This window comes from Hordeum vulgare, chromosome 7H, assembly GCF_904849725.1.
Source record: "Hordeum vulgare subsp. vulgare chromosome 7H, MorexV3_pseudomolecules_assembly, whole genome shotgun sequence".
Classification (NCBI taxonomy): Eukaryota; Viridiplantae; Streptophyta; class Magnoliopsida; order Poales; family Poaceae; genus Hordeum; species Hordeum vulgare.
In genome coordinates, this window is record NC_058524.1 from 524,769,623 (window position 1) to 524,784,070 (window position 14,448).

The following is a 14,448-nucleotide window of genomic DNA, read 5'->3' on the forward strand; positions in this document are numbered from 1 at the left end:
GACATTTCTATCATCATCGGATCATCCGTTGTGTTGTCGCTAGGAATAATTTTTTTTGCAGGATATATTCTTTCTTAGCACCCCCGAGGACAATCTTTAGACTATGAACCTAGTCCATATAGGTACTGCCGGATGCAGTCTCTTCAACGACGAAGTGCTGATGAATTACTACTTCGGTACGCATGGATATTGCAGTGGGGTTGTCTACTTCGACTCTATCGGTGGAGAAATTCTTGCGGCTAGGAGGTATATCCTAGCTGCGGGTGTCCACGAATCTTCACCAACATCTTCTTTCTCCCCGCCGCATTCTTGTTGGTGAAATTGACCTATTCTTGCATCTTCATGGTGTTCCTGGGAGTGATCGTATACCGTTAATTTTTTTCATTCCAGAGTACGTTCTTCAACTATGGCATCATGAGCTATTCTATATTTCTATGAGTAGATGCAGGTATGATCTAAAGCATATTGTGATATGCCAGCATTGCATGAGTGTTGTGCGGGTATTTAGATTGGATCTAATACTAGATATTCATGCTGTTACCCTTCAAATTGGAGAGTTTTGATCTTGACGGCAGAGTGACATTTTGTTACAAAGATCTAACTTTTTGCGGTCCTTTTATGTTGCTCCTGGGTATTGTTACAGTATATGTGGATTGTACTGGCCCTTTCCATCAAGTCGGACTTTTGGTTGCGTTGGCTAGTGCATGAAGCTTAACTTGGTATCAGATCTAAGGTCTTGAGTTCAAGTATTGGCTTTCGTAATTTATTTAAAAAATTGTTGGTAGCGCCCCTTTATGTCCACGTAGAGGCCTCTTGAGTCACACGTGAGTTTCGCGCCGTCGCTCTCTTCCGGTTGCACGTGTTGACTTGTCTTTCCTGTCACATGTGAGAGGGGGTGTTACAATATATGTGGATTGCACTAGCCCATTCCATCAGTTCGGACTTTTGGTTGCGTTGGCTAGTGCATGAAGCTTAACATGGTATCAGAGCTAAGGTCTTGAGTTCAAGTCCTGGTTTTCGCAATTTATTTTAAAAAAATCCTGGTAGCCCCCTTTGTGTCCACGTAGAGGCCTCTTGAGTCATACGTGAGTTTCGCGCGCCGTCGCTCTCTTCCGGTTGCACGTGTTGACTTGTCTTCCTCGTCACACGTGAGAGGGGGTGTTACAGTATATGTGGATTGTACTGACTCTTTTCATCAGTTCGGACTTTTGGTTGCGTTGGCTAGTGCATGAAGCTTAACAGGTATGATGATCGTCTAACGAAAGTCATGTTGTAGATACTTTGGGTTTCACTTTACTTCAGAGAGAAAAAAATTGCGAGGAAAATGGCTTATAGATTTGATCTTCACGTTACGCGTTTAACGAAGTTTAGTATGGGGCTTGACTTTTTTGATCAAGTCTCGTGTTTCATAAAGCCTGCATACATTTTTTTCTCAACTAAAGTGAAACCAAAGCATCTACAACATGACTTTGCTCAAACGATTAACATACTCATGAGCAACATAAAAAGACCACAAAAAACAGATCTTTTGTAACAAAATCTCAGTATGCCGTCAAGATCGAAACTTTGGAATTTGAAGGAAACGACATGAAATATCTAGTATTAGATCCATCTTAATAATCACATAGCACTTGTGCAATGCCCGCACACAATATGCTCTAGAACGTAACTGCATCTAATAGAATAATGTTTGTGCTAGTAAATGATCACTCCCACGAACACTGTGATTTTGTGAAGATGTAAAGATAGATCAATCTCACCAACAAGAACTCAACGGAGAGGAAGAAGATGTTGGTGAAGATTCTTCAACACCCATAGCTAGGTTATACATTCCAGCCGCAATAATTTCTCCAATGACCGAGAGTTGAAGTAGGCGCCCCCTCTGCAGTATCCATTCGTACCGAAGTAGTAATTCAGCAACACTTCATCGTCCAAGAGACTGCAGCTGGCAGTATTATATGGATTGGGTTTATAGTCCGAGTGCTAAAGAAAGAAATATATATATATTGCAAGCAGCTATTCCTTGCGCCCTTAGCAACAAGACTACGGATGATGATAGAAATGTCTACTAGACCAAAAGTGATGACTCCGTATTAGTGCACTGCCTGATGCTTGCTTCAAAAACTTTTTGAGAGCTATAGTGCCTACAATATGATCGGTGGAGCTAAATGCTTTGTTCCACCAGTAAGCAAGGTCGGAACGTTATGAGATAACCAAGGCCATGTTTAGCTTGAGGTCGAATTACCCGGCACCATTCGGATTTTAGGACCCATCTTTAGCTTGAGGTCGAATTGCCCTTGCCTGACACCGGCCAGATTTTAGGACTGTTCAATTGGATTTGAGATCAATCGGGTCACCTGATGAAAGCTTCACTCTGATTACCGGAGTGATGCCTCACTCACATTTAAATACTCAGTCGGATAAAGATTCCTTCAGCCCCTGTTCCTATCTTCTTTCGGCTCTAAAGGTTGCGTACGACCTTGGATTGAGATGATCCAAAAACAAAGTTATTTGTTTCGACCGATAAGAAGATTTTGCATGATGAGCACTACTTCATTTGAGGCCATAGTAATTACATTTTATGCCATGTGATAATCTGGTGTTAATGTGTGCACCTTTGAACTCGTTATAACTTGCGCGTCCGAACTCTGTTTTGGACCATCTTTTGTATCAATTCTGATCTTCTCAAATAGGGTCATCCAATGGCAAACTCCATACTTAAATCTGACCTTATATTGCCATGGTTTCAAGCTATCCTTCACATAGCAGCCAGACTGTGGAGCATGCCGAATCAGCGAGCCGCTTGCCAGTTGGGACATGGCAACTTGTATCACCTTGGGAGAGCTATAACTGGTCACTGCAGATCTCGTGTGTGTACCTTGCTCCGGAGTGCCTATATATGCCTGCTGGCTGTTTCTAAATGTTTTGGGCACCTTCCCCAGTGCACCTCACCTGGGTCCTGTCACAACAGGAATGCCTCGTTCGGCAGGAGTTTTGCCAAAAACAAGTGCGGACACTCTTCAACTCGTCGGCATTCTACATCTACCTTTGGGATTCTTATTACAACTTAGTAATTGTTACTGTGTGTTTGGCCTTATGCAAGAACATTATATCGGGATCTTGTTTATTGCGCTATGGATATTCATTTCAAGTTTGAGAACAATGGTTGTTCTATATATTTAAAGGATATGTTTTATGGTTGTGCACCTGTTAAGAATGAGTTGTTTATTATGGATCTTGAATGTAGTAATCTTGTCCTTAACACTGTCTAGCTAATTGCCCGTGTGTTGAATAGGGGAATACATATTCTAGTGGTTCAACACCAATTGTGTTTAACATAAATCTTACATCAATCATGTTTTAGATTTTGGTAAGATTTGATTTGATTTGAGTATGGGTAGGGGAAGGCAAGGAAAGTTTTGATTTAGTTGACTTGTATGGCCAGCTCATTAATTGGAATCATAACATACCACTTTTGAATGCCCATAAAAGTAGTTGTTAATAGAAGAGCTAGGATTTTTTTCGCCTAGAATAAGATAAATTATTGAACAATTTATTTTCTCTATTGCATTTTCTTTTCTCGGGACCATGTGAAAGTGGAAGTCCACTAGGACTTGAACTTATATCTATCTTCTAGTCAACATCCAGCCCCCCTTCCATCTTTCGTTGGATCCCGCTTCAAACCTATCCCAACTTGGACTTGGACCCATGACTAACGACTCATCCTAGCCAAACCTCATTAGCTCTGCGCGAATACATCTTCCTCAGCTCCGAAAGCTTCCCATTGGAGACCTAAGCCAACTCAGACATTGAAATTATATTGACATTACAAAATAGTATGCAGATTAACATTGCAAATTTTATGTACAAATTCACATGCAAATTGACAGACAAATTCACATATGCCTAAAACAGGATGATTACATTTACCTCGGGCCAGCGCACTAGGAGGCCGGGTCCGGCGTGGCGGCGTTCCTTGGGATGACGAACTGAAAAAACTAGAAAACACACACTAGATTAGGGATGATGGCAGCGGAAGAGAAAAAATAATATCATGGCGGCGAAGGCCAATTCCAACCAGAGTGTGCGTGAGACGGTCCTGACTGTGTAGAAGGTGGTTGCTCAGTGCGGGAAGCCTCAGTCACAAAACCAGCAGTTCCCGTCGAGGAAGAACCTGAAGCAGCGAGCAGACGCTTAAGTCTCAGAGTATCCTGCTCAGTCAAAGCGATAGCTGAAGCTGTCGAGGTAGATGACGAAGTCTCTGTAGGTGATCGCGCCTGGCGCAAGTCTTTCTTCTTCGTGTAGCAGTGGGACTCAATATGACCATCATTGTTGCAGTAGCCACAATGTAGACGGGGGCGACCTGAGCCTCCAGAAAGAGTGGGCAAGAGCAGCGGAGCACTCGAGCAAGAAGGGGTCGGTGCAGCAGGGGGCGTAGAAAGAGTCCGAGCAGCGAGCACTGAGGGAACCTCCAGCAAACCAGCACCACGTAAGCGAGTCTCCTCAGCACGAATCTCAGAAAGCGCCCCCATGAGAGAAATACGGCCACGAGCAAACAACTGAGCACGCCGGGGCTCAAACTCCTTACGGAGCCGAGACAGGAACTCGTAGACGCGATGAAACTCCAAGTTGGTCTGGACAGCCTGGCAACAGGGGCAAGTATGACAACCAGCAGTGCGGAGAGAATCGAGCTGGCGCCAGATAGCAGAACTCTGTGCATAGAAGTCATCAACAGTAGAATCACCCTGCTGAAGAGCATGCTCCTGACGGACCACGAAGAGGTATAAGGCATCACCAGAGGGCTGATAGGGCTGACGAAGGCGAGTCCACATCTCAAAGACAATAGGAAGGCCCAAAAACTCAGAGGCAAACTGAGGCAGAACACTAGCAGTGAGAACAGCTGCAACACGAGCATCATCATCAAGCCACTGGGTGTAAGCGGACAGAGCACCATGATACACCTGAAGAGCCTCCTCATAAGCCAAAACCTTCTCATCATAAGCACGGATAGCAGCCTCATCAGCAACCTTAGCTGCATCCTTCGCAGTCTGAGGAGCATCTGCAGGAAGAGCCGGAGGGATCGGTGGAGTGGGAGCCACAGGAGGAACCGGACGTGGTGGACAACAGACCTCGCCAGAAAGAACACCCCAGAGACGGATGCCACGCATGTGGATGCGCATGAAGCCAACGAACTCGGTGTAGTTAGTACCATCGAAGATCACTGAAAAACGAGGGACAACAACATAGCCCGATGCAGTAGACAATTTTTTTTGGAGGATCAGTCAAGATCGGAACTAGAGGATCCAATCCAGTCGAGATCGGGACGGGATGCTGGAGGATCCAATCCGGTCGAGATCGGGACGGGATGCAGATCCAATCCGCCTTGTCCTACCGCGTGCTCAGTCCAGATCGGGACGCGCAGGGCTCCCTGTTCTGTCTCGGGGGCCTCCTGGCTTCACGACATGGTAGAGGCGAGCCACGCGGCGGGGTGCAGCGGCCGAATCGAGGGCGACTGGCAGCGGCAGAAGCGGCGGGACCGGTGCAGCAGATCGAGGATGAGTGCGGCGGCCGGATCGAGGACGGTTGGTGGCGGCGGAACACGGCGGCCGGCGACGGAATCCGACTGAAGATCACGAGAGACGGCGGCCGGCGATGGGATCCGGCTAGAGGACAGCAGATCGAGCCCAACGGTCAAATCGCGAGCACGGCTGACGGGACGCCTGCGAATCTGAACAAAGCCGGTTGACGAGAACCGAGCAGATGCCACACGCGGCTGGAGACTTGCAACCGAGGCACATCCAGAAGAAGAGAAGCTAGCAGAAAAGCTAGCAGCAGCAAGACGTGAGGAGATCACGTCCTCAAGAAGATAGGATCGAAGAAAAATACAAGAACGATACGAAATCGATCTATACGAGCACGAGTTGCGACGTGCGAGAAAAAATAACCTAAGCTCTAATACCATGTTAAGCTTCATGCACTAGCCAACGCAACCAAAAGTTCAAACTGATGGAAAGGGCTAGTGCAATCCACATATACTGTAACAACAGCGATGGAGGGAGGGTGGAGAATGCTAGGTCCGTGTGGCAGTTTTTGAGGACGGCAGAGCTCTGGCCCAACAGCGTGTGCTGCGTGGAGGGGCGGAGGCCAGTAAGAGGAGCTGCACGACGAGGGGGGAGCACTACTAGGAAAAACACTACTAGTAGCGCTGGGTTTTAGCCTACCAATAGCACGGGTTCCCGCGCTACTGCTAGGGCGCTATAGCTAACTTTTAGTAGTAGCACGTGTTTTACCCCGTGCTACTGCTATCAACTTAGCGATAGACCAGATCTGACGGCGGCTGCTGGATAGGGCCCGAATCCAGGGCAGAGCAAGGCGGCGGTGTGGGGCTACTCTTCGCGACCAAGGTAAAGAGCTCCTGGTCATCCATGGCGACGACCTGCACGAGCATGGACATGGGAGGGTGAGTCAAACCGGAGGGAGAGATAGATAAGGAGAAACGAGGTAGAGAGGAAGGAGATGGAGGGAGCATCGGGGCTGGTTGCCGGTGGTGAGATGCTCCAGTGTGGTGGCATGGAGACGCGGGGGGAAGACCAGCGAGCTCCTGGAGAGCGGCGACGCGACGTGGCTGCCTCTTTCGGCACCATGGAGGAGGAGGCGCGAATGGGCAGGAGCCCTGTGAGAGAGCCTATGGAGAGAGGGGGGAAAGTGACATGAGAGAGGAGGGATTTGGGGGAGGAGATGGGGATTTTATACCCCGCGCAATGAAGACCACTTAGTAGTAGCGTGGGTTTATACCCCGTGCTACTACTATCAACTTAGCAGTAGTGCGGGTTTTATACCCCACGCTACTAGTATGGCTTGTCCCGGGGGGCACAATGAAGACCACTTAATAGTAGCGTGGGTTTATACCCCGTGCTACTACTATCAACTTAGCAGTAGCGCGGGTTTTATACCCCACTCTACTAGTATGGCTTGTCCCGGGGGGCACAGTGAAGACCACTTAGTAGTAGCGTGGGTTTATACCCTGTGCTATTACTATCAACTTAGCAGTAGCGCGGGTTTTATACCCCATGCTAGTACTAATTAGGAGCAGCGCAGCCCATATTCCTACGCTACTGCTAAGCATCTATCTATAAGGTATTTCCTAGTAGTGGAAGGCTGGGGATGTCAGAGGCGAGCATTGCACAGTGGAGGCCCGCTGGTGAGCTCCTGACGCGGGAGGGAGAGCCACGTGCAAGGGAAGTTTCCTCCCACTTTCTGCCGTTCGGTTTTGGGGCCTGAGGGTGCCTGTGGCACTTGGGGCTGGGTGGGAGGGGTGTTAGGGGGGTGGGGGCACATTTTCCTGGCTCTAATAGGGGGCCTGCTGGAGATGGTCTAATATCTAGATGGCTAATGTTAGTACAACTTGCTAACTTATTTGGTGTTTCATGCATTGCATTATTACAGGAAACACTGGAATCGCTGAGAAAGAATGCGACGTATCAAAGAAGATTGTTTGATCAAGCTGTTAAGCTAGTTCGCCCTGGTGGGATAATTGTTTATTCCACGTAAGTATGTTGAACTTTTTTTATTGTTACTGGGGTAGAAGTTCAAGAACTCGTGCTATATTGCTCTGTTTTCTGGTGCTGATACACAGTAGTTCAATTCACATTTTCATTGCTTGACACAGTTAAGACATACTGAGTATACACTGTATTTCCTATACTGGGATAGTGGGTCTCTGTTTGGATAAAAATCACAGCCTGGATTATAAACAGTGCAGCTAGTGGTCAACAGAGATTCAGTTACACTGTAGCAATACCAAAAAAACACAAATGATGGTTTTTCTAGTCATGCATGCACATTTTATTAGTATTCAGCGAGTGAAACGATCAATTTTGTTCCATTCACATGCACTGCTGTGCACGATATCAATGTTAGCTACTTAATGGATAACCGTAGTTGCTCCATAAACTGCATAACTTGCTAGTAATCATTTTATCTTGCATATGCCCGCCATTTATGCTGGTGCATTGTTTAAGTGACCTACAATTTAAATGGGAAGCAAATAAGCAATACAACTCGATGAACAGTGTTGATTACTACTGGTACCTTACTTATTTTTCTGCTTTCCAGGTGTACCATAAATCCAGGAGAAAATGAGGCCTTGGTCAGATATGCCTTGGATACATACAAATTCCTGTCACTAGGATCACAGGTAAGTTCAGTGACTTGTATGTTGTCGTGTCTTTGCTGCAGTAGGTTAATGTGTCAGAAGATTTTGTTTGTGCTACTACACATGTAAAGTTATTTCCTTTCTCTTTAAAAGCGATGCATGCCTTTTATCTGCAATGTGTCTACTTGATTCTGCTGTTGGAGAGACATGTCTTGTTGTAGCCATTCGAAATTTTTAATTACCTTCTGCATTTTCTACTTCCGTTGCCCTTGTTAGCTCAGGCACCTTTTACGGATGTGAGTTTACATTTTTGGCAGAACTGCAGCCATGAGAAGTCACCCAGCACATTTTCCGTTTCCTCTCCGTCCCTCTCCTTTCACCCACGAATCCTTCTTTTTCTCATTCATTGGCTGTTGGGAGCCAACTGGCATGATTTCTCGATGCTGATCCCCAGCTGCCTGTGCTAAGGAAGTGCAGGAGGCATTTCAAATGGCCTCTTCACCGCACAGATCTGTTCCTCTATCTTGGTGCCATCATGACAGAGAGTTCTCCACATTTGCGGCATTACATTCCACAAGTATGCCTCCTTGCCTCATTACTGTATTAGTGCCGTGTCGAGCCGCCGCAGCGCTGAGATGCCTTGAGTTCCACTCATGCTGGTGCTCTCCAGGGTGTCTTCGTCTTGGGCAGTTGGATGCCGCATGGCTGCTTGGCCCGTTTACCACCGTCGGCAGTGTGCTAACGGTGCTGGCCCCGGCCTTGAGATCCAGGACTGGTAAAACATGAGTGCCCAATTTTCTTTTCAACAGAGTTGAGCGGCAGAAGTACTAAAAGCAAACAGGAGTGGCAAAAGCAAGGGACACTTCTTCCTATGCAAACCCAATAGCTATATATTTACAGCGCAAAACTTGGAAAAAAACCATTAATTTATCTGTTGCATTTCATCACTTGTTTGAAATTAATGGTTGTTGCAGAAGTTGGCGCAAAAGCTTGATGGATTTGCGAAGATGCCACTGAGCTGCTCACCTGCCTGCTTTGTTCATAACATAATTGAAATAAAACTGGAAATTCGTTTATTTGCGAAACAATAGGTCTTAAAGCTGGCGAACTTGATTTAAAAATGATAGCATGCCGCCTTAAGACAATGTAGAAGCAAATTAGGTCTTGCACCCTTTGGTGGCATCTGCATTTTTGCTTCAAACATGCATACATATTTCTGACTTGAGTAGAAAAACTGAGTGCTTTTCTTATACTCCCTCTGTTCCGAATTATAAGATGTTCTAACTTTTTTGAATCTGATGTATAGAGACGTGTTTTAGCGTGTTTGTTCACTCATTTCAGTCCGTATGTAGTCCATATTGAAATATCCAAAACGTCTTATAATTCGGAACAAAGGGGATATATATGTGTGCTTGGAGAAATCAAATTTGCTGTGCTGTACGACTCATTGCTAAACTTCCGACACCATTTCTATTGTCAACCCTTTTTCAGCACCCAAAAGTTGGAGGACCTGGTATTATTGGCTCGTGTAAGTTGCCCAACAAGGAATATACTGAGTAAGATCCATTTATTCTTGTTATATCTTTGTTTGAACCTGGCTCCTGAGCCTGTTATCTAGATTATGTTGTGGAATGACCATTTCGTGATTTGGCAAAACTCAATGCCATAATTTGGCACATGGCTACAGCCGGATGTGGTACATTTGGGGATTGCATCCGAAACTATCATTGTTTCTTTTGAGAATAGTAGAATAACATGAGGCATTTCATACGCATAGGCATCAGCAATCTACATTAGTTTGACTAGTAAATGTGTCCGTGCGTTGCTACGGGCAAAATGCGAGGACCGCCTTTTAATGCGTCGCGACAAGCACTAATCTCTGCAGGTTGCTTCTTCCTCGACCATTATGTGTGATTAAAGCATGGATAACAAATGTAGGACGTTTTGCAGTTTAATTTAAACTATAAGAACATCTTACATTTGTATATAGAGGGAGTACTGAATAAACCCACAAGGGACTGAGAGCAGTAAGTTAGCTACAAGGAAACTCCATTAGTACTACATATTGCATGAATAATAATGCATGAGAGTAGGGTATCTGCTTTATCAGTCTGCTCCACACCTCAGCATTGGTCAGCTCAAATCATGGTTTTAAATAGCGCGGGGGGAGTGGCAAAGGTTCAAGCCGCAGCTAGTTTAGTCCATTGAATGATATATTCATGCTCTTTTTCAATTTTTAAATAAATTCAAAAACAGAACAGGCCTGCTACTTCAAGGCTATTCATGCTCTTTGATCATGTGGAATCTCAGCACTACCCGTATGCACCCCATGTTCAATAATATCGTTGTTCCGATTGCAGTCCGAGGGTACAGACCCTAGTAAAATAAATAAATCTATACAAGCCCGATTATATGGCCAACTGTATATTTGTTATTTACTTGACCAAAAATTCTCTGTTGTTCTTCCTTTGTAAAAAAACTTTATTAAATTCAGATTTTGAAAAAAATAAGCTATCTTCGGTTTATTCTTTTTTCAGAATCTTGATCTTTAAATACGCCCACAATCTTTGCAGGATTAAGTACCATACCTTGCACACTGAAAGGATTATGTACCGTGTTTGCATTGCTCTGTAGCTTTGCCTGATATTGCAAATTCTGTGGCAACTTTTTTCCAGCTTCCAGTAGCCATGACATCGATTCAGGAAAGCAAATTCACGAGCAAAAGTAAAATCAAACATGAAAGGGCCTTTGGCGATGACTTTTCATCTGTATATCTCATTTTTCAACCATGTATATGGGAGGCTCGCAAGTGTTCTGGCCTTCTGGGTCTATGAAAAAAAAATCTTGTAAGTCTAACATTACCTACAAAAACTGAAACGATGTTCCAATTAGTGTCACTTGTTACAATTCAGAGCTCCCTTGGGTGACTCTGGTTATTAGTGTTTTGCATGCACTTTTCATTGGCCTGCACAGAAAAATAAAATTAAGAAAATCATCAGGAATTGTTGTGAATTGATCAAAGTTTCACATGCATGATGTATTATGTTCATGTGAGATAAAAAGATGTTGAATTTACTTGAAGATGAATTGTACTCGTAAGTGTAGATTATTAGAACCTAAACCAGAGAACGAGAAATACTTGCATGGAGGTCATGACCCCGAGAACAGATAGACAACCACATTGTTGAAAAGCGTAATGTCAGCAGTACATTCATAACGTATAGTTCAGCAATGTGCTACCCAATACTAATTCTTTTGGAAATTCAAATAAAAGGAAAATCAAGCTATCTAAGCAACAAATGTACATCACAATTGATCTGTAATCAATATTTTCCATATGAGCAAATTAGGAATTCTGACAAAAGCACATTACATGAGGCAAATTATGAAGAAAACATGGCACGGGTTTACGATTAGGGTTATCATCCATGGGATTAAAGCATGCAGTCCGTACACAATATCAAGATTTACCTGGAAAGATTAAAGACTGTCATGTTAACATAAATCTAAGGGAGCACTAAAACACCTACATGACTAATGCAATAAAGGTACACTTTTGTTTTGTGAACTGAAACATTAGAGAGAGATGAACTTGCTCATGTGTGATAGAGTGTAGCATAAGTACATAGGAGTTTGGGAATAAAATCATCAAGGAGATGGAAGGTACCTGTTGAAGTCATGAAAATTTGTCATGTAGAAACTATATTTTTGACGGTTATAGCCTACAAAACTCTGATGAAGTAACAAGCAACTCAGATTTACAAAATAGAGTGGCACTTGGATGAATGATCCACATACAACACAGTTATTTGTTTTAACAGAATTCGGATAAAAAATATAAAGAACTATCTACAAGAAAATACTGCAAATTATCTACAAACAACAGTTCACTCATTATCTGGCTTTCTCCCAGACCACATATCAAGGATCAACTACAAATTTTCAGTCCATAAACCATACCTTCAAGAAAGCATTCAATATGTGAGTGCTAAAATCTGCAATTCTCAATCCACTTAGCAGATCCACAAACAATTAGTAAATGCACATTTCATAGATTGACATGTTTATGGAGAGACGACAGTTTCAATCAGACAAATCCATCGATCTGGTACACATCACATACCAAAGCCTGGCCAATTATTGGATCTGATAGGAGAAATATGGAACTTACTTGTACCATGAGCCTGATCTCGGCGGTTGCAGAAGCATTGTGCACTGAATGCAGTAATGAACTCATAGTAAAATAATATAGGCAAATTGGTGTTGCTCAACTTCAGGTTATAGTAATCCACCACATCAGCCTTGAACAATGGCCCGACGTGCTAGGTCCTGATGTCCAGCTTGAGAAATTTCGGACCAGACAGAAGATGCATACCTTAGACGGATCGCGAGGCATATAATAATGCAAGCCCGCTATTGCAAGGGACTCCTGCCATCATGTTTTTCACTCTGCGTCGTCAACCAGCCCACAATGGAAGGCTTGAAGTGGTGGAGATCCAGAGGACGCCGAGCAGGGAGGGGATTGGTGGCGTCGAGTGCTGCTGTCCTATTGTCATGGGGTGGGCATCAGCTCGCACCGGTCTAGTGAAGGGTGCATTGAGCACAGAGGTCTTGGGGATGTCGAGCGCCACTATGCTGCATCGTCGGATGCGTGGGTTCCTCATCGTCCACCATGGCCGGAGATGTTGCGGAGAAGCTCGGGCGGGAGGTCGTCCCACCAAGGCGACGAAGCCGTGCAGGCGGCCGGAGGCGTGGTGCGAAGTTCGTGGAATTGAATCAAGCGATGGAAAAGAGACCGGCCTAGCGGATGATCGTAACCACGAACAGCAATTCTGTTCGTGTGTTATTTTTCTCTGCCAATTTAATTCGTGGATTCGACTGCCCCAATTTATTTATTTTAACCGAATCATATTTTACCACTTTCAATCAGGAATGCGGGTTGTTTTCTGCAAAATAGTATGATGAACCAAGAATATCTATTTCCCTTTAATAAGCTGTCCTTTTGCATAAGATTGTATTGGGCCAAATAAGCTGATTTGTTAATCAAACAGATGGACAAGGTTTGTTTTAACAATTCTGGCCTTTCTTGCAGCGTGCTGCTCTGTAATACTAGAAGCATTTTACATTGTTGGAAGATCTTATGGTCTATGGCATTTTCCTGTAAAAAATGTATTTATTGGTAATTATGTTATCAGCTGTTCAGACATATAACGACTAGCAGGCGACACTTGGCTGAATGAATATATGTTTATCTTGCTTCAATATATAAAAAGGCTTGTATTACTATGTGTATAGTCATGTACCTACCCTTTTACCCATGAGACTTTTATTTTGCATATGTGTTCCAGTAAAAGTTGCCTGGCAACTCTAAAAATCAAATGCTCTTGCAGGCAGTGGTTGACGGAGGATGAAGCACAACTTGTCCAGAGGTTTGATCCATCATCATCACTGGATACGATGGGTTTCTTCATTGCGAAGTTTAATGTTGGGCAGAAGGAGGACTGAGCGAAGGGTGGTTAGGGTTGAGCACCATATATTGGGTACTACAAATCTTCAATGGAATCAGTTAAGTTGCAGCCATTTTCAGTAGTCACTGGCATATATTGTTGCGACTACCTGCATTACATCCAAGCATTTGTTGAGAATTTTGCTATCTAGGGATTTATGTACTAGCGAAATCACAAAGTTTGATATGACAGAAAAAATCCAGATCTTTCTTGGTTATTGTGTGGTGGATGGAGGGTTGGAACAGAATTAAAGAACAATGTTGGGTTGGTCTTGATAAGTCTTCTGTTGGAGAGGTGACTATAGTTGTTCAATTGTTCAGTGTGTATTGTTTGGCAGAACTACAATATTTTCTTATTATTTGGTTACTTAAAAACATCTCTAGCAGATGGTGTTAAACCTGTAATCAGTATCTTCGTATAGGTCCTCTAAAGAAATCCTTCATATAGGTCATCATCTGAAAAGATAATATGCACGGGAGATCTTATTTTGAAGCCCTTGTTGAGACGTACTCACCTGTGATGGAGTACTAGGGAGATTAACAATTTAATTGCTGAAGCATTTTTCTATGGCCACAATAAACTGTATATGGGGCTCCGTTCTGAAGATGTCGTTAGGCAGGAGGCAGGGAAATAACGAGAGATGGAGAGATAGCCTTCATGAATGTCGCTGTAGATCGATCAAGGAGAAGATAAAGAGCGAGGAGGACGTGGAATGCTTTTCCAAATAGCAGCGAGAAAAGGGTTAGTATGGCAGCGAAAATCTTTGGGCGAATAAGGTGTAGTCAC

The 14,448-nt window shown here is 44.0% G+C and overlaps 1 protein-coding gene across 3 annotated transcripts in view; it reads left to right on the plus strand.

Annotated features, from left to right (window-relative positions):
* Positions 1–14,154, plus strand: part of LOC123407033 (rRNA (cytosine-C(5))-methyltransferase NOP2C) — a 55,619-nt gene extending 41,465 nt beyond the window's left edge. For 2 of the 3 annotated variants that reach the window (XM_045100065.1, XM_045100067.1), the window contains exons 9-12: positions 7,447–7,547; positions 8,116–8,197; positions 9,647–9,711; positions 13,546–14,154. In XM_045100065.1, the coding sequence (XP_044956000.1) occupies positions 7,447–7,547; positions 8,116–8,197; positions 9,647–9,711; positions 13,546–13,660 (363 nt within the window). In that variant the 3' untranslated portion in view covers positions 13,661–14,154. Of the gene's footprint in view, positions 1–7,446; positions 7,548–8,115; positions 8,198–9,646; positions 9,712–10,830; positions 10,881–13,545 lie in introns of those variants that run through there. The other variant, XM_045100066.1, reaches the window with a different exon arrangement.
* Positions 14,155–14,448: the final 294 nt, after the last annotated feature.